Source organism: Nicotiana sylvestris, chromosome 4, assembly GCF_000393655.2.
Source record: "Nicotiana sylvestris chromosome 4, ASM39365v2, whole genome shotgun sequence".
Classification (NCBI taxonomy): Eukaryota; Viridiplantae; Streptophyta; class Magnoliopsida; order Solanales; family Solanaceae; genus Nicotiana; species Nicotiana sylvestris.
Genome location: NC_091060.1, coordinates 41175867 through 41199551, shown reverse-complemented (window position 1 = coordinate 41199551; position 23685 = coordinate 41175867). Strand labels below are relative to the sequence as shown.

Genomic DNA, 23685 nt, shown 5'->3' with positions numbered 1-23685 from the left:
TCATTATGAAATATTTGATTAATTAAAGACTTAAAAATGACTTTTATTGATTAATGGTTAATTCGTGAGTTGTGTCGGCTAGCCTAGTTTCACGATAGGCGCCATCACGATCGGGTCAATTTTAGGGTCGTGACAGTTTCTATGTTTGTGTTTGTGTTGTACTATTAAAATAAAGAAGAAATGGGGAAATTAAAACATAATGCGCATATTATGTAAGCATAAAAAATTATTGTTATTATTTACATAGTGTACATAAAAAGACAAAAAAAGAAATCAATGTGTCCCACAGCCTATGTGCTTTAATGCAGCCGTTGGCCTGAGGCGCATCCCTTCCCGCCCGTATATGCTATTAGGATCATCCTCATCACATTGCCTCTTTATATCGTTGTAGCATGTTTATCAGTAGTGCTGGCAGGATTGGTAGAAGGGGTCGTCGGTCCATCAGCAACCTACAAAATAATAAGTCAGCTCAGTATATGAAAATATATATTAGTAATGTACATGTTAAGTCAAAACAAATGTCTTATCATGGTCTCGTCGGGCTCCTGAATATAAGCATCTATGGGTTCCTCAGCATCGCACAAAGTGGCCTCCGTGACGTGCTACGATAAAGCCTTAATAAGAAATTTATAAAGTTATTTATGGAGAATAAATGAGATAAAAATAAATTTAAATTTAATAGTAATACAAACATAACTACGCCTGTGAAAAATCCACAACACCCGACGACGATGAGCCAAAACTCAGTCAGCGCCCACCATCTACATCTCGGGTCGGCTGATCCTCAGCAGCGGTCGATGGGCCTGAAAAAAGCTTCTCCCAATCTCCGGTAATACCCGTGCCCGTGATCAACAATGGATCTGATGGGGTCACCTGTGATGCTGGCAAAGCCAGCTAGAGGCTGTACGACGGCATGCAGCTGGGATGCTCGTCTGGCTAAGGGACATAACCCGGAAGATCATCTCCAACATCCTCATCAGGTGGCTTAACACGTGCCTCAACGCCCCCTTGTTGGGACCATCTCCTCACCGGCCCCCACGACCCCGTGGGGCACCCCTGCCTCATGGGACAGCCCTGCTTCGTGCCCGTCCCCTCGCGCGTGGGACAGGCCTACTCCGTTGGTAGTTCTCTGATGCTAAATAAGCAGGAACGTGCTCTAAGCACTGGTCCTCTCTGGCTCGCTGCAGTGTCCGGACAACCAGCTCTGTAAACTGACGGCCATACTCCTGCAAAGCAACCGCAGGATCGCTGGCATACTGCTGCATCTGCAGTCCCAACTGGTGGACTAAATGTAGACCAATAGCCTGCACAACATGTAAAATATAAATTATAGAATGCTATATCACAGTTATAAGTAAGAAGACCAAAATATATATCAGTGCCTCGTGCCTCCCGGCGTATGGAACGTACCGATCGCCAACTCGGTGAATGGGGTTCCCGACGAAAAGTCGGGTAATGCCGCGGTACCAAGGCATATAATCATGCTCAGTATCCTCCCAAGTCGGTGGAAAAGGGGCGGAATCAACTCTAATCTCCAGCCCCAAGTAAATATCTGATCCTGTAGCCATGCCAAATATGCGTCATCCACCCTGGTACAATCATCCTGCTGGTAATGTGTGGCCTCCCAGGTGGAAGCTGTTGGTACGAGTTGCGTCTTGCCAAACTGTGAAGTACCCGCTCAGTGGCATGATGCTCCACAATATCAAGGCATAACAACAGGACGGAAGAGCCCCACATATCACGGTGGGCAGAGCAACAATCGGGTAAGCCATCTATCAGCGCGTCGTTGTATGGCATCCAAATGAACTATTAAGGAAGAACACAAAACGTCAGTATACGCAACTTCTATTTGAAGCAATGACAAGTAAACTTAGATATACATATACCTGTGTGCCATCCAACAAATCCAATATATCACTGCACAAAGAGAGATTATGCCGAGCCTCATACTCACGCATATGTCTCCACCGGAGTACCCACCTACTAGCTAGAGGGAGAAATCCGGTGGTACATCCGGATCTAATGGTGGTAAAGGTGGCTGCAACTGCAGGAACCGCTCCCAGGCCCAAACTTAACATACAAAGTTGGCATAAAAGTTAAGATATATTTTTACTAGGTATGTTAAAATGAATACGGTATTCGAATATGTTGTCACCAATAGTAGTGGCAAGAATCCAGAAACCTCACGGTGGGTGCCCATGTTCACCCGACACATGCATCTGTACAAGTAGGCGAGAACTGCAGAGCCCCAGCTGTACTAGGGTAAATCATCTAGCCGCTCAAGATGATGAAGAAGTCTCAAGCTGACTAGGTTCCCCGAAGTGTTCGGGAACAAGACCCCTCCAAACAACAGGAGTAGCAGCAACCTCGTATACCGTTCAACATGATCATCCGGTGTAGCGCCATTGATCTGAGGATGCAATGCCTCCAACCACAGTTGAATAGTCTTCAATGGAAAACGACTGGCCCTATGCAGTACAGTATTATCCTCTGGCCGAAAACCGGTGAGCTGCTGCAACATGTCCATGTACTGCACACGTGTCATCTCTCTCATGCCATCCGGCAGAGCGACAGGCAGTCCATCAATGGCAGCCCATATAAAATCTCCACGTCCTGCAGTGTGACGATGGCCTCGCCAATAGGCAGGTGGAATGTTTGCATCTCCGGTCGCCACCGCTCTATCAAGGCCGTGACCAAAGAACAATCGAGCTGCAGCCGCCCGATCTCAAATATCTTGTAGAAACCCGTGTCCCGCAGGCACGCGACTACACGGTCATGGAGATCTCTGGTATGCAGAAAGTCCCACATGTCATCCACTCTCCTGGCGCGGAGAGTCTAGGTCAGTAACTTACCCTCACATATGTGGGCGGACCTATGATCGCCTTGTAACGAGAGTAGCTTATCGCTGGAAGGTCCGGGATGAATAGGCGTACCTCCATGTCGTCTACTGTAAATTAAACAACATTAATAACATGTTAGTTTTATAATTTAATATGTTAGTTAGTAAATTAACTAACTATTTTTGATAATTATACAATATTTTATTATGATGTATTCACATAAGGGTTCCAGGCTAGATATTTGAGGTCCAGTAGCACCAAGATATCCTAAATTCTTCCATGTGGTAGCTTTTTTTATAATTTTATATGTTAGTTTGTAAATTAAATAATTAATTTTTATAATTATATATTCACATATGGGTTCCAGGCTCGATATTTGGAGCCTAGTAGCACCAATTTATTCTATGTGTTAGTTTTATTATTTTACATATTAGTTTTATAATTTTATATGTTTGTTTATAAATTAAATAATTGATTTTTATAATTATATAATATTTAATTATTAAAAATTCATATATGAGTTCCAGGGTCAATATTTACGGCTCAGTAGCACCAAGATATCCTAAATTTTTCTATGTGTTAGTTTTATTATAATTTTATATGTTAGTTTATAAATTAAATAATTAATTTTTATAATTAAATATTCACATATGGATTCCAGGCTCGATATTTGCAGCTCAATAGTACCAAGATATCATAAATTCTTTCATGTGTTAGTTTTATTATAATTTTATATGTTAGTTTATAAATTAAATAATTAATTTTTATAATTAAATATTCACATATGGGTTCCAGGCTCAATATTTGGAGCCCAGTAGCACCAATTTATTCTATGTGTTAGTTTTATTATTTTACATATTAGTTTTATAATTTTATATATTTGTTTGTATATTTAAATAATTAATTTTTATAACTATACAATATTTAATTATTAAAGATTCATATATGGGTTTCTGGCTCGATATTTGCGGCCCAATAGCACCAAATATATGTTGACTATAATTGGTTAGTTTGTGTTTGATCTATCAGTTATTTTGACTTATTTTTGAGGATAAGAGATAATTAAACTACAGGAAAACGACGTTAAAAGGCACTACATTATACTACGCTTAAAGGCACTACATTTTACTATGTTAAAAGGCATTACATTTTACTACCCTAAAAGGCATTCCGATTTACTAGTCTTTAAGCAAAAAAATAATTTAAACCAGATAAAATACAACAAATATATTTTAATCACAAAAATACATATAAAACAGTAATAGTAATTTATTAATATTTTTATTAACAAATAATAATAATTTCACAATTTTTACATATTTTTTTATAACATTAATATCTTAGTCCGGATAAAAATAACATACTAATTTAATCGCAAAAAAAAAAACACAAAACAACATACAACACATTCAAAACAACCAATATGCATTATTTATACGAGTTTGAACATAAACTAAATCGGAATACCTCAAATTATGTTTTTCGAAAAGTTGAAGATTTAAAAATTTGACTCCGAAACAAGCAACCCGCAATAATAGAAGCCTTGGCTAGGATGTGGGACCAACAATATTTACTTTTTACGGGACGGGTGGGGTTCACACGAGCTTTTTTGGACGTTTATTGAGGGGGGACCGTTGTTTTTAAAAAAAAAAAAAGGAAGGGGAAGGGGATGGGAATCTGGGCAGAAACGTGGGGAAAAGGGAAGGGTTCTGTAATTTATGTATATAAAATGTGGTTCATTACCGCGTTTATATAAAGCGCGGTCATGGACCGTGTTTTATATAGCAATCTTATCAGCTTTATATAAAACACGGTATGTTAGATCGTTTTATATAAAACGTGGTTCATAATCGCGTTTTACATAAAAATATAATTTTTTTTAACACTTAAAAAAATATTTTGAATCCAAAGGAACCACATTTAGAGTCCGGACTCTTGAAGTTACTGGGTTTTATACCTTTAAATCTCTTTTTCTGTTGAAATGTCTTCCCTCTTGGAACTGACTTGCTTCATGGAATTGAACTATCAAAAGTCAAATTGCGGCTTTAAATTGCGCGCACTTAACGTGACTTTTTTGTATACTCGGAATTTTCAGCGTCAACCCTTTACCCGTTTGATTGGAAGTTGGAACAAGCTACATAGCATATTTAATTTCTTCATTCGAAGCAAAAAAAAAAAATGAAATGTTCAAATTATGAGTGTCAAACCTCCTAATTTCTGTCTCAATATGTATATTTATATTTTTAAAAAAAAATTTCAAATGAAATTAACGTAATTAGAAACTTTTATTTAAAGAACTACATGAAAACATTGTGATCAAGGAAAAAAAGGTTAAGTTTAAGATACTAATAATGTCTGGTAAAGTAAACGAAATGAATAATATATATTACACGACATGATCAACTTTAACTACTTTAAAATTCTTTTAATTTTTTAGGCGCATCAATCTCCTCTCTCTTTTTTTTTTTTTTTTTTTTTTTTGAAAAAATTGCACATACGCTCTATTTAGTTGCCCCCATTTAACTTATACCTATTTTTTAAAATTTTTTTTAACTTGTATCTATTTTTTAAACAACTTCAGTCATCTTTCTCCCCCTCCTCCTTCTCCTCCTTCGTCTTCCTCTTCTTCTTCTTCTTCTTCTTGTTCTTCTGTTGCTGCTGCTGTTGCTGCTGCTGCTGCTGCTATTGATGCTGCTATGAAATTTCAGTTCATGGGATGATTGTCATAAGTATGTTTATCAGATTACTTAAAAATAAATTATAAATAATTACGTAACTTAGTAGACAATAATTTATGAATATTTTCACGTACGGGAAGTTTAAGGTCACACTTAGTGATTCTTTTCATGATAATTCTGTTCTTTTCACGTTTATTTATTTCCAAAATTTATGATTTAGATACTGTGGGCAATTTGATTATTTATTTAGTATGTTAGAAAGCTTTTTAAAAAATATCAGCTTATATAGTGCTGAAGTTTTTACAAATGAACTAAATAAACTTCAGTATCTTCTGCTGAAGTTTTTGGAAAAGCTTTATGACAAAACTAATGAATCCAAGACAAAAAAACTTCAACTTATTTAATGCTGAAGTTTTTACAAATGAAACTAAATAACTTCAGCATCTTCTGCTGAAGATTTTGAAAAAGATTATTCAGGACAAAAAAAAAAATTCAGCTTATTTAGTGCTGAAGTTTTTATAAATGAACTAAATAACTTCAGCATCTTCTGCTGAAGTTTCTGAAAAAGCTTAATGATAAAAATAATGAATCCAGGACAAAAAAACTTCAGCTTATTTAGTACAATTACAAACAAAAACTTCAGCTACTATGCTTAAGTTCAGCAATTACAAACAAAAACTTCAGCAAATAGAGAACAAAACGTCAGCTACTATGCTTAAGTTCAGCAATTACAAACAAAAACTTCAACAAATAGAGAACAAAACTTCAGCTACTATGCTTAAGTTCAGCAATTACAAACAAAAACTTCAACACACTTGGTTCAGCACACTTGTTACTTCAGGCCCGTCTACTAGATGCTGAAGTTTTGTGTGATTGTCTTTGCTACTTCAGCCCCGTACGCTGAAGTTACGCGAAAAAGTGGGTACGCTTGCAAAATTTTTTTGTAAAGCAGACATAAGTTAAAACGTGACCCAAAAAGCGGGTATATATAAAAATGCCCATTTTTTTCTTTAAAATAATTTCTATGTTGTTGTATTTACTTTCTTTGTTTTTTTTTTTTTTTTACTTTTATCCTAACGCCATTATTTCTCCATGTTTTGTAGAGTGCTAGTTTAAGTTTTGCGGTGATTTGTTTTAGTTTCTAAGAAACATCATTATATTTCCAACAAGTAACAGCTTGTTTGGATAGTTGTTACCTACAATGTTGTTACTTTAAATATGATAGTTGTGTTAATTGTTATCTAAATTTTATTGTATCATATTGTTAAATCCATCGTTACGTAACAACGAAATGTATCACTTTCTGCAACGGCCCATTTGATGTGGTCGCACCATTACCTTATCTTTTTCTCTCATCTCACCCTTTATTATTATAAAATAATTTTATTTTATCATTTATCCTACCTTTTTATATAATAATTTTACCCTGTATCATAATATTTTTTAAAATATTACATGTTTATTCTTCATATTGTTGGTGCGTGATATCATGAAACAACGACAAACGACATAATTTATCCAAATATTATATTCATCAAACTATACAATACAATACAATACGATACATTATGAAATGACATGCAATAACCATCCAAACAAGCTGTAAAGCTAGCTGTTGTTCTTCTTTTGCACCCAATCCGTGTCTTTAAATTGTGATTACATCAAATTTTATTTGTACGTACCATAATTTAGCGGTCAATTTTGATCCCTAAAACAAAACTTATTTAATCCGTCTAAATTTTAACAGGTTAGGTAGGGGATAGTTTCGATCAAATCGCACAAATACAAATTGTTGGGTCAACTTGAGATACGTTAATTGCCAAAATCAAGCCGTAAATGAGCTCTGTCAAGGGAATATAGAGAAAGAAAAACACAATTAAATAGTTGATAGTAGTATTTTTATTTTTATTTTAGAATACAAGCCAATTGTATAGCAATTAATTTCTGAGTAAGTTAAACGGCGACTCATTCATTGATGTAATCTACAACTATTATACAAATCTGATCTAAAGTTAGTGTTAAACGGCGACTCATTCATTGATGTAATCTACAACTATTATACAAATCTGATCTAAAATTAGTTAATTCGAAATAAAATCTTGAAAGGATTCTTAGAATCTAATCAATAAAATGGTAGGTATATACTCACCAGCTAAGCAAAATCAAATACAATCATTAAGAAAATCTTGCATCATAATTTATGCAAAAATCAAATTAAAATACTTACATTTAAACAACCACTCTCCAGTGTCAACTTAAATAATGGAAAGTCATCTTGATCAACCATCAATTTTCCTTTATATAATCTTCAAAATAATTATGTACAAAAGGAGGATATTCTTCAATCAATTATCATACAATTTTGTAATCGATATTTGATACTAAATTATATTTACGGATTTACCCCCTTCAAATTGAACGGTCAACGTCTATGCGTCAACGTTAACGGCGCCCTCGAGTTCCGTCAACGTTAACGGCGCCCTCGAGTTCCGTCACCGTTTGCACCGCCGTGTTCACGTTCCTCATGTCACCAACCGTTAAAACTCCGGCAACTTCATCTCTTATGTAAACTTTCTCGACGCCGTTACCACTGATTCCCACCGCCTTTCCATTACCCCACTCGGCACATATCGCCGGCGACTGACGCCTCATTCTCGTGTCATAAGCATCTAAAACGACGCCGTTTTTTCCATCTCTCACTTCTGACGATAAAATCATAAAATCGCTTCTATCAAAAGAATCATTAAAGTCTAAACCTAACGTTAAACTATCCCACAACTTTACGACACTTTTCCCGGCTGCAAACTCCGTTAAGGGGAACCGTTCGTAGCTGCTCCGTCGCCGTCTGAGTCTTAAATTACTTTTTTGGCCTTGCTCTTTGAAGTAGAAACTCGAACCTGCAACTGAAAAATCTTCATCCACTGGTGTTAACTCTTCATCGTTTGATGAAACCGATGAGCATTCATCGTCGTCTTCATCATCGGAAAAGTCGAAGTCTTCGCTGAGATACTGAAGAAGAGGTTCAGCAGAAGGTTTTATTTTACGAACGTAAATGAATAGAAGCTTGCCTTTTCTTATTAAGCTGCTGAAAGAAGCAACAATGGCAAGAACTAGAGCACCCCATTTGCAGAAACTGTACACTTGGGGAACCTTTTCGATAGCCGAAAGAGAAAAAAATTGGGAAATTAAAGATGGGTTTTGAAGAAATTTTACATCAGCTTCAAAATTGCTGATCATACTGACGGAGAAAGGTATAAAGAAACTGTATGATAAAATGCTTGAAAGAAAACTGGGATAGAAAAAAGGAGATTGATTATACAGAAACTTTTGATAAAATGCTCGACAGAAAACTAGAACAGAAAAAGGAGATTGGTTTGCAAAAGTGAAAGGGGTGGGCCATATATATAGTGGAGAATTGGGACCCTGGTAGTAATTAGAAGAAATAAAATAGGACGTTAGGTTTTGTTAAAAATGACGTGGAGGATGATAACTGGATGAAGAAGTGACATTTGGCGGGCCACGTGAGAAAGAGCATGAACTTTAGGAAGACAAGAAATATTGGAGTCCGAAACCAAAATGTGGTTCTTTTGGATAAATAGCACCTTAATAGATGTAAAAAAGAAAAATAATATTTTTATATATAACGCCCAAATACTGGGCGCTATACATTAACGACACAAAAGCTGACACTAAAAGGTATAGCGCTCAAATACCTGGCGCTATATATGTATAGCGTCCAGTATTTGGGCGCTATATATCTTTTTCTTGGCCCCACCAATAATTCTTCACTTCAATAATTCAAAAGCGTATAGTGCCCACTTTTTGGGTGCTATATATATATAAAAAAAATCCGGCTAGTCATTTCCTATATAAAAAGATTAAGATTGTATAGAAATTCATTCAAAAGGTGTATAACATAGAAATTTTCCGGTTAGCCATTTCCATACTTTTGTTGAAACGTTTATTGTTGTTAAATTCTCCAGCATTTTTTCATTATGTCTGAAAGGCGTAGAATAAGAGTTCCATTATATTGGGGGGAGGGGGTGAGGTTGTGATGGAGAATAACTCAGTGGGCTACAGTTTGCCTGCTCAGTGTCATGTTAAATTGCCACTTATAATGGAGTACGATAAATTGATATCGTTGTTATGCGAAAAAATGAGTGTGAGGAAACGTTCAGTGATACTTAAAGTAACCGAAAGATATCTGTATTCCGTCACTCCGCAAGTGGTTGCTTTTTACTCGGAGTTTAACATCGACGATGATGAAACTTTGAGTGATTTTCTGAGGACTCCGGATGAATGTCGGGAATTTCTTGTAATCACAATGTTGGAGATGTACGTGAAGGTTGAAGACGTTCCAAAAAACGAGGTTGTGCGTAGTAGATATAACCCCCAGTCATCGGGTGGTTATTCTGGAGAAGTTTTTGCCGGACAGGTTCCGGATGAAAGATTTTTCCTTGATTTAAACTTATCACCGCCGGCGAATGAGCAGCGAGAAAATAATTTATACTCTGCTTTCCATAATTCACAAGACAAGTGGTAAACTTCAATTTTTATTAGTGTTAATAATGTATATTTTTGGTTTATTGAATTTGTATTAACGCTCATATATTTAATAGGGGGTACCAGCCGGATATGAATTTTACAAGTGGCCCATCTGGTAGTCATCACCTAAGTGAAAACGTCCATCATGGAATTTCATCACATTACTACTTGTAAGTGAAGTGATATAGCCATATGGAAAGCATTTATTAATTCAGTAGCTTATATTTTTGTTGGTTGTGCAGTGAAAACGAGCAAGTTGAACCAGCTGTACTCGCTTAATTGCCCGAAAACGACATATTACATCGGGATTTGGCAGATGCACAGAGTGAGGAACAGAACAGTGATTACGATAATAATGCCGATGAATCCGGAGACGAGACACCCTTTCCTCGTGAGGATGGTGATGCGCAGGATGAGGAGGAAGGACCTGGTTTGAAGAGAGACCCCCTAGACGAAGAGTGTACGAGTCCGAAGTGCCGTTTCATTCAAGGGAGATTCCTTACATTGATAACTTGCCAACCGTGCCGGATGTGGAAGCTCTGACAAGGGATTTTGATGAAATCCGGGCAGCAATGTGGGATGAGTATGGACCAACGGTGCTGCAAGGGGGATGTTTTTTTCTGATAAAGCGCGCGTAAGCAAGGCTTGTAAAATGCACAACGTAAAAGAGTGTCGTGAGATGCAGGTATGAGAGTCAAGTCCGATGGTATACAAGGTTGTTTGCCGCAGGTGGTTTTGGCCATGTAATTGGATGCTGCGTGCGACCAAGAAGAAGACAGTGTCACACCTCCTTTTTCCGCGCCCGCGGGGGCATAGGAGTTTTTCCAATTAAAGGACAGTCGAAACGGGATTTATTTATTTATTTTAGAGTCGCCACTTGGGAGGTTTAGGGTGTCCCAAGTCACCAATTTTAATCCCGAATCGAGAAAAAGAATGACTCTGTATTACAGTCCGCGAACCAGAAATCCGGATAAGGAATTCTGTTAACCCGGGAGAAGGTGTTAGGCATTCCCGAATTCCGTGGTTCTAGCACGGTCGCTCAACTGTTATATTTGGCTTGATTATCTGATTTTATACGTATTATAAACTTATGTGAAAGTTTTATCCTTTGGTCGCTTTTATTATTATATTTTTTAAAGAATGTGAACATCGTTTACATTTATGTCTTTGGATTGGGTCACATAAAATGCATCCACGATCCGGAACGTATTTTTATTCAATGTTTTGGGATTTGGATTTGGGTCGCATAAATGCGTACCCGTGTTTAAGGATGTATTATTATTATTTCGCGCCTAAAGCAATTAGCGCTTTATTACTTTGGGGAAGGCCGTGAAATTTGCTAAACGGCCCATCCCGAAGTCTAAGTAATCAATTAAATTTTTATCGAGGGCCCCGCAATTTGTGTGTTTTATTTGGCAAGGCCCATCTCATTTATTATAAAAGGATAATCCTAAAGTGCCTACATTTTTTCCTATTAAATTTGTCTCTACAAAATAAAAAAGAAAATATCTTAATTTATTTATATGTTATTACCTAGTTACATTATACTAGGCATGTTCTCAGTTTGTCAAATTAAAAAAAAACATGGCAATCTAATTTTAAATCCTAGACCATTTACATGCTGAAATTAACCAATATTATTTAACCAAACAATATTTCTATCAAGTTCTTACTAGATGGCCTATTCGTTTGATTTTTACTTGACGAAGTTACTACACCATTTATTTATTTTTGGCAATATATAGGTAGTTCAATCGTTAAGCTATCGTCGGATATTCCACTATATGTATTAAATAGCTATACGATTCGGATTTTTTGCAAACTAAATAAATTATACATACAAATAAAATTCAGAATATAATTAAAGCTAATTCAGAATTTCAACTCTTCATTTTTTGTATTCATGCTTCATATTCGGATTACAATAACCAGCGTGTCAGTTGTGTACCTGATATCGGAAGCAAAAGAAAATGAAGATGAGAATCAGCAGCAGTAATAACAATACAGCACAACAACAATAGTCCAGCAGCAGTAACAACCCAGGAACAGAGTTTGCAAACCAGTGGAGCAGTAATCCAAAAAACAAAAGCTTCAAGCTTTGATTAAACAACAATTAATTCTGATTTCAAACAATGAAAGAAAGCAGAAGATTTTTTAGTTTTATTTTTTATTTTGAAAGTTTAAATATTTTTCGGAATTTTCTCTCTCTTAAATGTTCAGCCCTTTTTCTCTCTCTTATTTTCATATTCGTTTCTCTCTCTCGTTCTTCTGTATTGTGTCTTTGTGTTCAAGACTTCCTATATATATCCCATCCCATAAATCTTTTAATCAATTAAAATCAACCCATTTTCTCTACCAAACCCATTATCTTCTCACTCATCCCAATTACATTAAATAAATATATCATCACCACCCCATTATCTTTTGTCCCCCATGCTTCACTAAACAAATACAAGATTCCTCTCCACTAAATTTTGTCTTGTCCCCCCTTTATATTAAACAACTATATCAAAAACCCACCCCATTACATTTTGTCCCCTATGCTTAACATAAAGAATTATAAAATGTACAATTCCTAAACTACCCCTCCGACCCTATTGCAAATTACTATTTTACCCCCGAAAGTACTATAAATTACCAAACTACCCATCAGCTATAACACATCAATTAATCAAACTTAACCAAAATATAGACAATATGATTAATTTCTAACAATGTTCAAACAACAAATTTCATGAACATGATTTCTTCAACATTTCAACAACAAATCACATGAACATGATTTCAACAACATTTCAACAACAAATCACATGAACACAAATTGAACAACAAAGAACAACTAAAATTTGATTGAACAATATTTTTAGCAACAAACAAATCTATTTTCAGATTCAACAACAACAATCAAACAAGTATATTTAGATTTCTAAATTCAATAATATTGAACTTAAAATCAACTCTAACAACATTACAACAAACAATTCCTATATTAAACTTTAAATAAGATTATGAGACAAATTCAAGAAATAATCATAGGTGATAAACAAGAAATCAAACTATACAAATTTCGGATTCAAGATCAACCAAACAAAGTATGAACATGAATTAAATCTATTTTAACACAACAAGCATGACGGGTTAAATGACTCAAACAACATTAATAATTTTCTGGAAAATACATAACAACATGAAACAAATTGAAAAAATAATCAATTAATTTTCAATTTGAATCTAACAAACATTAAACTAACAAATTTTTACCTAAACAATAAAACAAACATGAGATAAACATGAAAAACCACTAATTAACTTTCCATTTGAAATCTGAAAATTAATTCAATCAAAATACATGAACAAAACCAAAAAATCAAATATCTACTAACCGGATTGAACGAAATATGTACGGACTGTTTCGTCAAACCTAGACCAAAGCTCGACCAAACGATGACGAACATGAACAAATGAAGCCGCGCCGAAGCAGCAACAGTAGTTGACGCGGCAAAAATGCTGCTCGAGCAGCAACACGACGACGGGGAAGTACAGACCCATATGACGGACAGTTCAGACCCATATGACGGGCTGTTCATTATCGACGACTGGATGTAGCAAAGAAGAAACAACTGGTCGATGCAACATCAATGGAGTAAAAGAAGCAGTGGTCGTCTACTTGCTGCTGCGTTCAGCAGCTATGAGAAACAATGGAGCAACAGCGCGAGCTTGACGCAGCAGCAGTTGGGTCCGTTCGAAGAAGGTTGATTTATGGGCAGCAGCTGTGACGAGGAAACAACAGCAGCATGGAGGAGCTGGACCAGTTGTTGGCTGCATCAATGGTGGACGTTCACGATGGTGAGGTCGAGGAAGAAGGAGAAGCAGCAGCCATGGACGGGCTGCTGCGTGTGTGCGTGTGTGTTTTGTTGTGTATGTGTGTGTGAGTGTGACGAGCTGTTTGTTAATGGCGTTTGGACGTGAGGGAGTGGGGTTGAGGGCAGCCATGGTTGTGTGCTTGAGGAAGCTTGAGGAAGAAGAAGAAGATAGGAGGGGTGGCGGATTGGTTAGTATAGTTTTAGGGTTTTCTTCTTCTTTTTTGTTTTTGTTTTGTTTTTGTTTTGTAAAAAATGAAAGACAAAGGGGGTTTGGGTCTTTTGGGTTATGGACTGGGTCGACCCAGTTCGAAATGGACTGGGTCGTTTTGGAAGATTGGGTATTTTTTGGGCTTGTGGCTTGAATTTGAAGAAGAGGCCCAATTCCGACTTTCTTTATATTTTTGTTTTCTTTTTTCTTCTTTTATTTTTCTAAAACTAAATTATAAAAATACTTAAACTATTATTAAGAACTAAATTAAGTTATAAAAGCGCAAATTAACTCCCAATAACAATTAACGCACAATTAAGTAATAATTAAGCATAAAATTGTATATTTGGACATTAAATGCTAAAAATGCAAACGATGCCTATTTTTGTAATTTTTATTTTTTGTAAAACAAATTTAATTACTAACAATTGTAGAATTAAATCCTACATGCAAAATGCGACATATTTTTGTATTTTTATTAATTTAACAAATAAACATGCACAACCAAATACAAATAATTATTCAAAAATATCACAAAATATCACAAAATTGCACACCAAAGGAAAATCATTTTATTTTTGAATTTTTTGGGAGTAATTCTCATATTGGGCAAAAATCACGTGCTTACAACTGCCCCTCTTTGCCCAAATACACGAAGGGTTTTCGTGCAAAGATAAAGCGAGCGATTTTTGCCCATCCGAGTACTCCGTGTGAAGCATTTTTTTTGAAAAAGATTTGACCGAACCTTTGCTTCAAAGGTTTCCTACATATCCTGGGCTAAACAGGAATCAGGTCAATGTAGTTCGGGAAGTTTTTGGTAGCTGGGACTACCGTAGGACTGCAATGTTACTGTCGTTGCATGCCATTACCACTGCTTACCGATCTCCTTGTTACACCGTGCTTAAAAGAAAACAAGAAGCTAGGCTAGACTGCAATTTTTCTTGTTGCCTTGCTTTCTTGTCTGCTTGCATTTTTTCCGGTGCTTTCTTCCGATGCTTTTCTTCCTTTCGACACATGCACTTGAGTTTTTGCTGGGACCTCTTATTGCAACCTTCTGCTTCCCAGTGTTGGGGATTTTTATTGTTTCCTGCTGGGGATTCCTGTTGTAACCCTCTGTTTTATTGTCCTCTGACTTGATCTTGAAATGTATGCCTCTGTTGTATGGGCGGGCTACCAACTTCAATACTTGAAAATTAAAGACTGAAATGTATGCCTCTGTTATCTGGGCGGGCTCCCAACTTCAACGCTTGAAATGTAAAGACTGAAATGTATGCCTCTGTTATCTGGGCGGGCTCCCAACTTCAACGCTTGAAATGTAAAGACTGAAATGTATGCCTCTGTTATCTGGGCGGGCTCCCAACTTCAATGCTTGAAATGTAAAGACTGAAATGTATGCCTCTGTTATCTGGGCGGGCTCCCAACTTCAACGACAACTTTAAAAATAAACGTCATTCCTCTCTTCAGGCGGGCTCCTGACTTCAACAACAACTTCTAAAATAAAATGCCTTTCCTCTCTTCAGGCGGGCTCCTGACTTCGACAACAACTTTGAAAATAATCGTCATTCCTCTCTTCAGGCGGGCTCCTGACATCATCAACAACTTTTAAAATAAAACGCCTTTCCTCTCTTCAGGCGGGCTCTTGACTTCAATAAACAACTTGGAAAATAAACGCCATTCTGTTCTTCAGGGGGCTCCTGACTTCAACCAATAAATCGCCATTCTGTTCTTCAGGGGGGCTCCTGACTTCAACCGATAAATCGCCATTCTGTTCTTCAGGGGGCTCCTGACTTCAACAACTTTTCAAAAAATGCCATTCCTTTCTTTGGATGGCGAGATTTCAACAACCCTTTTTTAAAACGCCTTTCCTTTCTTCAGGCGGGCTCCTGACTTCAACCAATAAATCGCCATTCTGTTCTTCATGGGGGCTCCTGACTTCAACCAATACATAGCCATTCTATTCTTCAGGGGGGTTCCTGACTTCAACCAATACATCGCCATTCTATTCTTCAGGAGGGCTCCTGACTTCAACTTCAACCAATAAATCGCCATTCTATTTTTCAGGGGGGCTCCTGACTTCAACCAATAAATCGTCATTCTATTCTTCAAGGGGGCTCCTGACTTCAACAACTTTTCAAAAAATGCCATTCCTTTCTTCTGATGGCAAGATTTCAACAACCCTTTTTTAAAACGCCATTCCTTTCTTCAGGCGGGCTCCTGACTTCAACCAATAAATCGCCATTCTGTTCTTCAGGGGGCTCCTGACTTCAACCAATACATCGCCATTCTGTTCTCCAGGGGGGCTCCTGACTTCAACCAATAAATCGCCATTCTGTTCTTCAGGTGGGCTCCTGACTTCAACCAATACATCGCCATTCTATTCTTCAGGGGGGCTCCTGACTTCAACCAATACATCGCCATTCTGTTCTTCAGGGGGGCTCCTGACTTCAACCAATACATCGCCAATCTGTTCTTCAGGGGGGCTCCTGACTTCAACTTCAACCAATAAATCGTCATTCTATTCTTCAGGGGGGCTCCTGACTTCAACCAATAAATCACCATTCTCTCTTCAGGCGGGCTCCTGACTTCAACCAATAAATCGCCATTCTATTCTTCAGGGGGCTCCTGACTTCAACAACTTCTTTTTTTTTCAAATTCAAACTTTTTTTTTTCAAATTCAAACTTCTTCTTTTTTTAAAAAAAATTATCCTAGGAGAAAATTCATCAGACTAGATTTTGATCCTAGGAGAAGATTCATCCGACTAAGATTTTATTATACTATCTTGGGAGAAAAATTTCATCGGACCAAGATTTTGACTCTAGGAGATAAATCGTCAAACTAGGTCCATTTTGTTGTGATCTTAGGAGAAAGATTCATCGGACTAAGATTTGGTATCTTAGGAGAAAATTTCATCGGACTAAGATTTCTGTCTTAGGAGAAAGATTCATCGGACTAAGATTTGGTATCTTAGGAGAAAATTTCATCGGACTAAGATTTGATATCTTATCTTGGGAGAAAAATTTCATCGGACCAAGATTGTGACTCTAGGAGATAAATCGTCAAACTAGGTCCATTTTGTTATGATCTTAGGAGAAAGATTCATCGGACTAAGATTTTTTATCTTAGGAGAAAATTTCATCGAACTAAGATTTCTATCTTAGGAGAAAGATTCATCGGACTAAGATTTGATATCTTAGGAGAAAAATTCATCGGACTAAGATTTGATATTTTATCTTGGGAGAAAAATTTCATCGGACCAAGATTGTATCGGGAAAGAAATTCATCAGATTAGGACTTTTATTCTAGGAGGAAAATATAAAGATCAATGATTTGAGAAACTTACCTTCGTAATTTCTTCTTTTCTTTTCTCCTTCCTTCGCGCTGCTTTGTTCCTGCTTGTTGGGGATAATACCACTGTGGGAGTCTCCTTTCTTCCCTTCCTTCAAATTCAAAAATTTTTTGGTTTTTTTTTTATTATTTATTTTTTCTCAACACTGCTGGGGATAAAAGTGTTATCTTCTTGGGATAACGTTGTTGAGGATAACGCTGCTGGGGAATTTTATCCCTTCAAATCGATGCTTCATTCTTCTGGAAGCTGTTGGGGATGATAATGGCTCTTTGCTTTTTTGAGCACAAATGTCATCCCTTTGTTCTGTCTGCTGGGGATAACTTCCTCCATTGAAACTTATTATGTTGGGGCAACACTGGTTCAAAGACCACTTCCCTTGAGGCTGGTGTTATCTTTATTCTTCCTCGAATGGGTACCTGATTTCCGGAAAATTTCCCAAATGAAAGAAAAATTTTCTGCCCCAGTTTGACAGTCTCCCTTATGGCACGTATTTCCGACATCGATGCCATTTCCTTTACCTGCTTTAAATCAAACAAAATTTGTTAGTTTTAAACCCGGTGGTTGGTTGTGATACTCCTACTGTGATGGTTTTTCCCTTTTTCCTTCCTTGCTCTGCGTCCCACAACTTGTTGGGGATGATATTATTTGATGGGGATAATCTATTTCTGCTGGGGATATCCCTCTTCTTTCGTGGCATGGCTCGGAAACTTGCATTTTCCCGACCTTTTAGTCTCGCATGAATTTCCCAAATCATGCTTATTGCTCTCCTTGTTTGTCCACGGGCCTTGGCCTTGAGGTTTTAATAACCTTTGACTTTGGCAAGGATATCCCTCTTGACACTCGTTGATCTTTTTGTCAATCTCCTTTTGTTGGAGATATCTTTCTTGATACTGGCCTCGCGCTTGTTCCTTGCTGACTATACCATTTGTATGTACTAGTCAGATCTTATCTTGGAAAGCTGATGGCCTATTTTGAAGTCATTTCCCACTGGTTCTGACCAAACAGACTCTACTGGGGAAATTTCTATGAAAGGAAAAGATAAAAGGGAACAGAATAAAAGACAACGGAAAAAGATGACTCTTTAACAAAAGAAACTATAAATAAAAACCTATCAAACGCAAATACCGACTCTAATGGTCATGACATGCACATGTGGCCTATCCTCTACCGTCAATCGTCTTTTAAGACCTTCAATTGGCAATTCCCCATCTGATTCCCAATCTTATTCGACTTGTAGTGCCCAAAAGGTTTTCACTATCAAGTCTCTCTCATTTTGGTTTTTCTTTCAGCTTTCATCGCCTTATGGTGTCCGCGAAGATTTTCACCGATAAGACTCTCTCATTTATATCACTTTCCAGTTGGGGATTTGGAGTGTTGCCGGTATGACTCTCTCTGCTGGAGATTAGAGTCCTTTCTGTTGTGGAACAGAATGTTATGTTCGTCGGTAAGACTCTCATTTGTCTGACTTAGCATCTTTTGCAGACTGGTCAGAAGGTCTTTCTTTGGACCGTAATGTGGGTTTTTGGACAGGCTTAGAAAGAAAGGGTATAAAAGGCTCAAAAACAAAATAAATTTGGGGTTTAAAATTACAACTTTCGGAACCAATTTTGCTTACCACAAGCGCAACCCTTGCCCTAGTTTCTTGCTTGGGGATTATTTATTTATAATTAAATTTTTTTTAAATTTTTATTACACCATGCACACTGTGACCATTGTGGCCATTATGCACCCTATGACCGAGCCGTGAAGCGCCTACATATCCTCTTTGAGGAATCAGGTCAAACGTAGTTCCCAATTCCTCTGTTTCCTTCTGACTTTCTTTTGTTTTTTGTTATCATTTTTCTCTTCTTCTTTTTTTTCGTTTTTTTTCGTTTTTTTTTTGATTTTTTTTCCAGGCTCGTATTTCCTAATCGTTGCTATTGATTCCGAACGAGGGGTATGAAAGAAAATAAATAAGGCTCAAAAGGGGTAACGAAGGATAAAGTGTTTAGGTAGCAGAACAAAATGCCTTCGTCATTCCAGTCTTTAAAACATGCCAAATGCAAACAACACAATTAAACAAAGATTTGTAGCCTCTTCTAATGGTGCTGGACTTGACAATTATATTCAACATCTGCTTGTTCATTTGTCACTTCTAAAGCACCATTGGGCGACACTCTCACTCTCATTATCATGAAAGGTGAATCTTGCTTTTAACGATTTTCTTTATGTTTTACTTGCCCCAATTCCATATGACTCGAGCTCTGAATAATCTCAAACCGTCCTTATTTTCTTTAAATGTTCTGATCACCTTTCCGGGATTTTATGATTTAACTTTTAAGATTAGGCCCAAACTGTGTGCGCATGTCATGTCACCAGAATCAGTGCTGGAAAAAAAATGATAAAAAGACCAAACAAAAGATGACGGGAAATAATAAAAGACCGGATTTTGCATTAGATTACCGGTGAAATGGTTTGAATAACAAAACAAACGAAACAAACCAGAATAAAATCTTAAAATAGCCTGGACAAAACTTAAATAGACCGCTATGACAAAATGGAAAGATAAGAAGGTTTGACACAAGACAATATCCGGATTACAACCCTAAGAATAATCCGGACAACAAAAATGACAACAAAATAAGCCACCAAAAGCTTCTCTCTTGCTAACCAAGGAACGGAGCGTCCTCCCATTTTATCAAAACTGGCATCTTAGCCACTGAGCTTCGCATCAATACTGCCAAGACCATTACCAACTTCAATATCATCAACCTCAGTCAACAAGTCCCCAATAGGATTCTAGTGCTTCTGTCATCAGGCCTGATCCTCGCAAAATGTGCTTCTGGATCTTGTATTTCCGGCTTACCACAAACCAACCACCTTAACTTTCTTTGCGATTCAAAACAAAACAGGTTAGAATGGACTCAGTCGGTCCTCATTATTAACAACATCTTTTTTTTTCTTTTTTCTTTCTTTTTTTTCGATTTTTTTTTCATTTTTTCATTTTTTTTTCATTTTTTTTGTTGTGATCGAATCTTATGGAGATTGCCTACGTATCATGACCCCGCATGAATCAGACCTTGCGTAGTTCGGACCAATAAAAGATAAACAATACTAAATATTTTTTTTTCAATTTAAAACAAACTGGGTTTCAAAAGTTTGAAGATGACCTACAAACTCGAAAATCAAACAACCCACATATTCTAATTAAAGATTTATAACCTCAAAATAAAAAGGCCAGCTTCCTTTCCCCGTTTGACAAATGCAATCAAACGACTATTTTTGCAAATGTGGCCCCTTCCAAATCTCCCATGAATTTTGAGGCCGGGGAGGATTATTTTGACACTTTACAAACTTTTTCGTTCTTTTACGAAAATAGCCTTTCGACAACAGAAAGATACTCTAAGGCTATTTCGGCAAGAACAGTTTAAGACGCGGCCGAAGCTGGCTTGACTTATTTCTGACTAAAAATCCAGACGGTGTTCACCAGACCGCTGACACTTTATTTTTTTCTTCTTTTCAAATTACAATAAAAACCAGGTGTTGCAAACACGACCCTTCAGCGCCTCGGGGACGAAGATTTTTAAGGCTGTGTGGGTCAACTGGACCAAATCTTAAAAATGATCCAAATGTGGTTGTTTATGCAAAGTCAGCCTTCCGTCGTCCCTTTCGGGAACATTCGGCTATGTCTTGATAAAACAACGTTACCCGACTTCTTTATGACAAAATTAAAATTTGACATATTTTTTTTGGCTATTTTTAGCAAAAGGGGAGGTTGGACACCACCCGACTTATTTATGACAAAATTAAAATTTTGACACGTTTTTTTTATTTATTTATATTTATTTATTTTTGGTTATTTTAGCAAAAAGGGGGATTGGACTCGATGAGGGTTGCCTACGTATCTCACATCCGGTGAGAATCAAACCCGCGTAGTTCGGGCCAACTAACTGAACTATTTTAAAACAGGATTTTTTTTCTTTTTCAGCAACAAATAACAAAACCACTTTCAAAGCACGACTCTTTTCATTTTCATTTTGAATTTTTCCGAAATGAATAAAAAAAAACTATTTTAAAAGTAAGACTCTTTTTCATTGTCATTTTCAGGGGAAGACAAACTATTTTCCTTTTTATATATATATATATTTTTTTGAAAAATAAGACAGAACAACGATTTTTTTTTCTTTCTATTTTTTCTTTGCTTTTAATAAAACAAACTAATAAAACATTTTTTTTTCATTTTCTCAAAATTTCGGCAGAGTTTTGACAGTATTTGGTCATTGGTTTTTTTCAAAAATAAACAATCAATTCCCTAACCGCTATTTCTTTTTTTTTTAAATTTCTAATTATTATTCATGATATTCAAAAGTCAGTCAACACACAAGTCCGAATCAAATAAATGCGCAAGTAGCAGCAAGTAAGATGCATCAGGATGGTCATTTTCATTTTTTGGTACACCTGTCCTAGACAGACCCAACCCCTGTGTTGAGCCTCCAAAGTCAAATGCACGTGATGCAAACAAACGTTCCTACTAGGGATCCGGCATGAAGCTGAGTTATTCTAAGTGAAAAAAAACCTGAGGCATATTGTTCTAGCCCTGGCTTACCCAAGTGGACAGCTTGAGCCGAAATGGGGGCAACGTACCGGGAGCACGAAAGTCTGCCCGGCCTAGTTACTTGTCCCAACTTCGTCTTATTTGGTATGACTTCTAACAGAAAGGTGGGCCACGCGCACGTGTACACCATAAATTCAGAAGACTCAGAAAGAAGAAGGGTTTCGTAGCAATTTTATATACACAATTCAGATAATATTAAAGCGGTAAAAGCATCATTTAGCACATTAGGCATATATCATGTAAAAATCAGGTAATAAATAAAGTCAACTATAACAGTTATTTTAAGCTCGAATTCTTGAACCCTGAACCAGTGGTTCTGGTTCTATTTCCCCAGCGGAGTCGCCAGAGCTGTCACACCTCCTTTTTCCGACCCCGCGAAGGGCGTAGGAGTTTTTTCCAATTAAAGGACAATCGAAACGGGATTTATTTATTTATTTCAGAGTCGCCACTTGGGAGATTTAGGGTGTCCCAAGTCACCAATTTTAATCCCGAATCGAGGAAAAGAATGACTCTGTATTACAGTCCGCGAACCAGAAATCCGGATAAGGAATTCTGTTAACCCGGGAGAAGGTGTTAGGCATTCCCGAATTCCGTGGTTCTAGCACGGTCGCTCAACTGTTATATTTGGCTTGATTATCTGATTTTATACGTATTATAAACTTATGTGCAAGTTTTATCCTTTGGCCGCTTTTATTATTATATTTTTTAAAGAATGTGAACATCATTTACATTCATGTCATTGGATTGGGTCACATAAAATGCATCCACGATCCGGAACGTATTTTTATTCAATATTTTGGGATTTGGATTTGGGTCGCATAAATGCGTACCCATGTTTAAGGATGTATTATTATTATTTCGCGCCTAAAGCAATTAGCGCTTTATTACTTTGGGGAAGGCCGTGAAATTTGCTAAACGGCCCATCCCAAAGTCTAAGTAATCAATTAAACTTTTATCGAGGGCCCCACAATTTGGGTGTTTTATTTGGCAAGGCCCATCTCATTTATTATAAAAGGATAATCCTAAAGTGCCTACATTTTTTCCTATTAAATTTGTCTCTACAAAATAAAAAAGAAAATATCTTAATTTATTTATATGTTATTACCTAGTTACATTATACTAGGCATGTTCTCAGTTTGTCAAATTAAAAAAAACATGGCAATCTAATTTTAAATCCTAGACCATTTACATGCTGAAATTAACCAATATTATTTAACCAAACAATATTTCTATCAAGTTCTTACTAGATGGCCTATTCGTTTGATTTTTACTTGACGAAGTTACTACACCATTTATTTATTTTTGGCAATATATAGGTAGTTCAATCGTTAAGCTATCGTCGGATATTCCACTATATGTATTAAATAGCTACACGATTCGGATTTTTTGCAAACTAAATAAATTATACATACAAATAAAATTCAGAATATAATTAAAGCTAATTCAGAATTTCAACTCTTCATTTTTTGTATTCATGCTTCATATTCGGATTACAATAACCAGCGTGTCAGTTGTGTACCTGATATCGGAAGCAAAAGAAAATGAAGATGAGAATCAGCAGCAGTAATAACAATACAGCACAACAACAATAGTCCAGCAGCAGTAACAAC

The 23685-nt window shown here is 36.7% G+C and overlaps 1 protein-coding gene across 1 annotated transcript; it reads right to left on the bottom strand.

Moving 5' to 3' along the window:
• Positions 1 to 7693: 7693 nt before the first annotated feature.
• Positions 7694 to 8885, bottom strand: LOC104222036 (uncharacterized). Its single transcript, XM_009773212.2, has one exon. The coding sequence runs from the start codon at positions 8753 to 8755 to the stop codon at positions 7961 to 7963; it is 795 nt and encodes a 264-aa protein (XP_009771514.1). The 5' UTR covers positions 8756 to 8885; the 3' UTR covers positions 7694 to 7960.
• Between the last annotated feature and the right edge of the window lie 14800 nt (positions 8886 to 23685).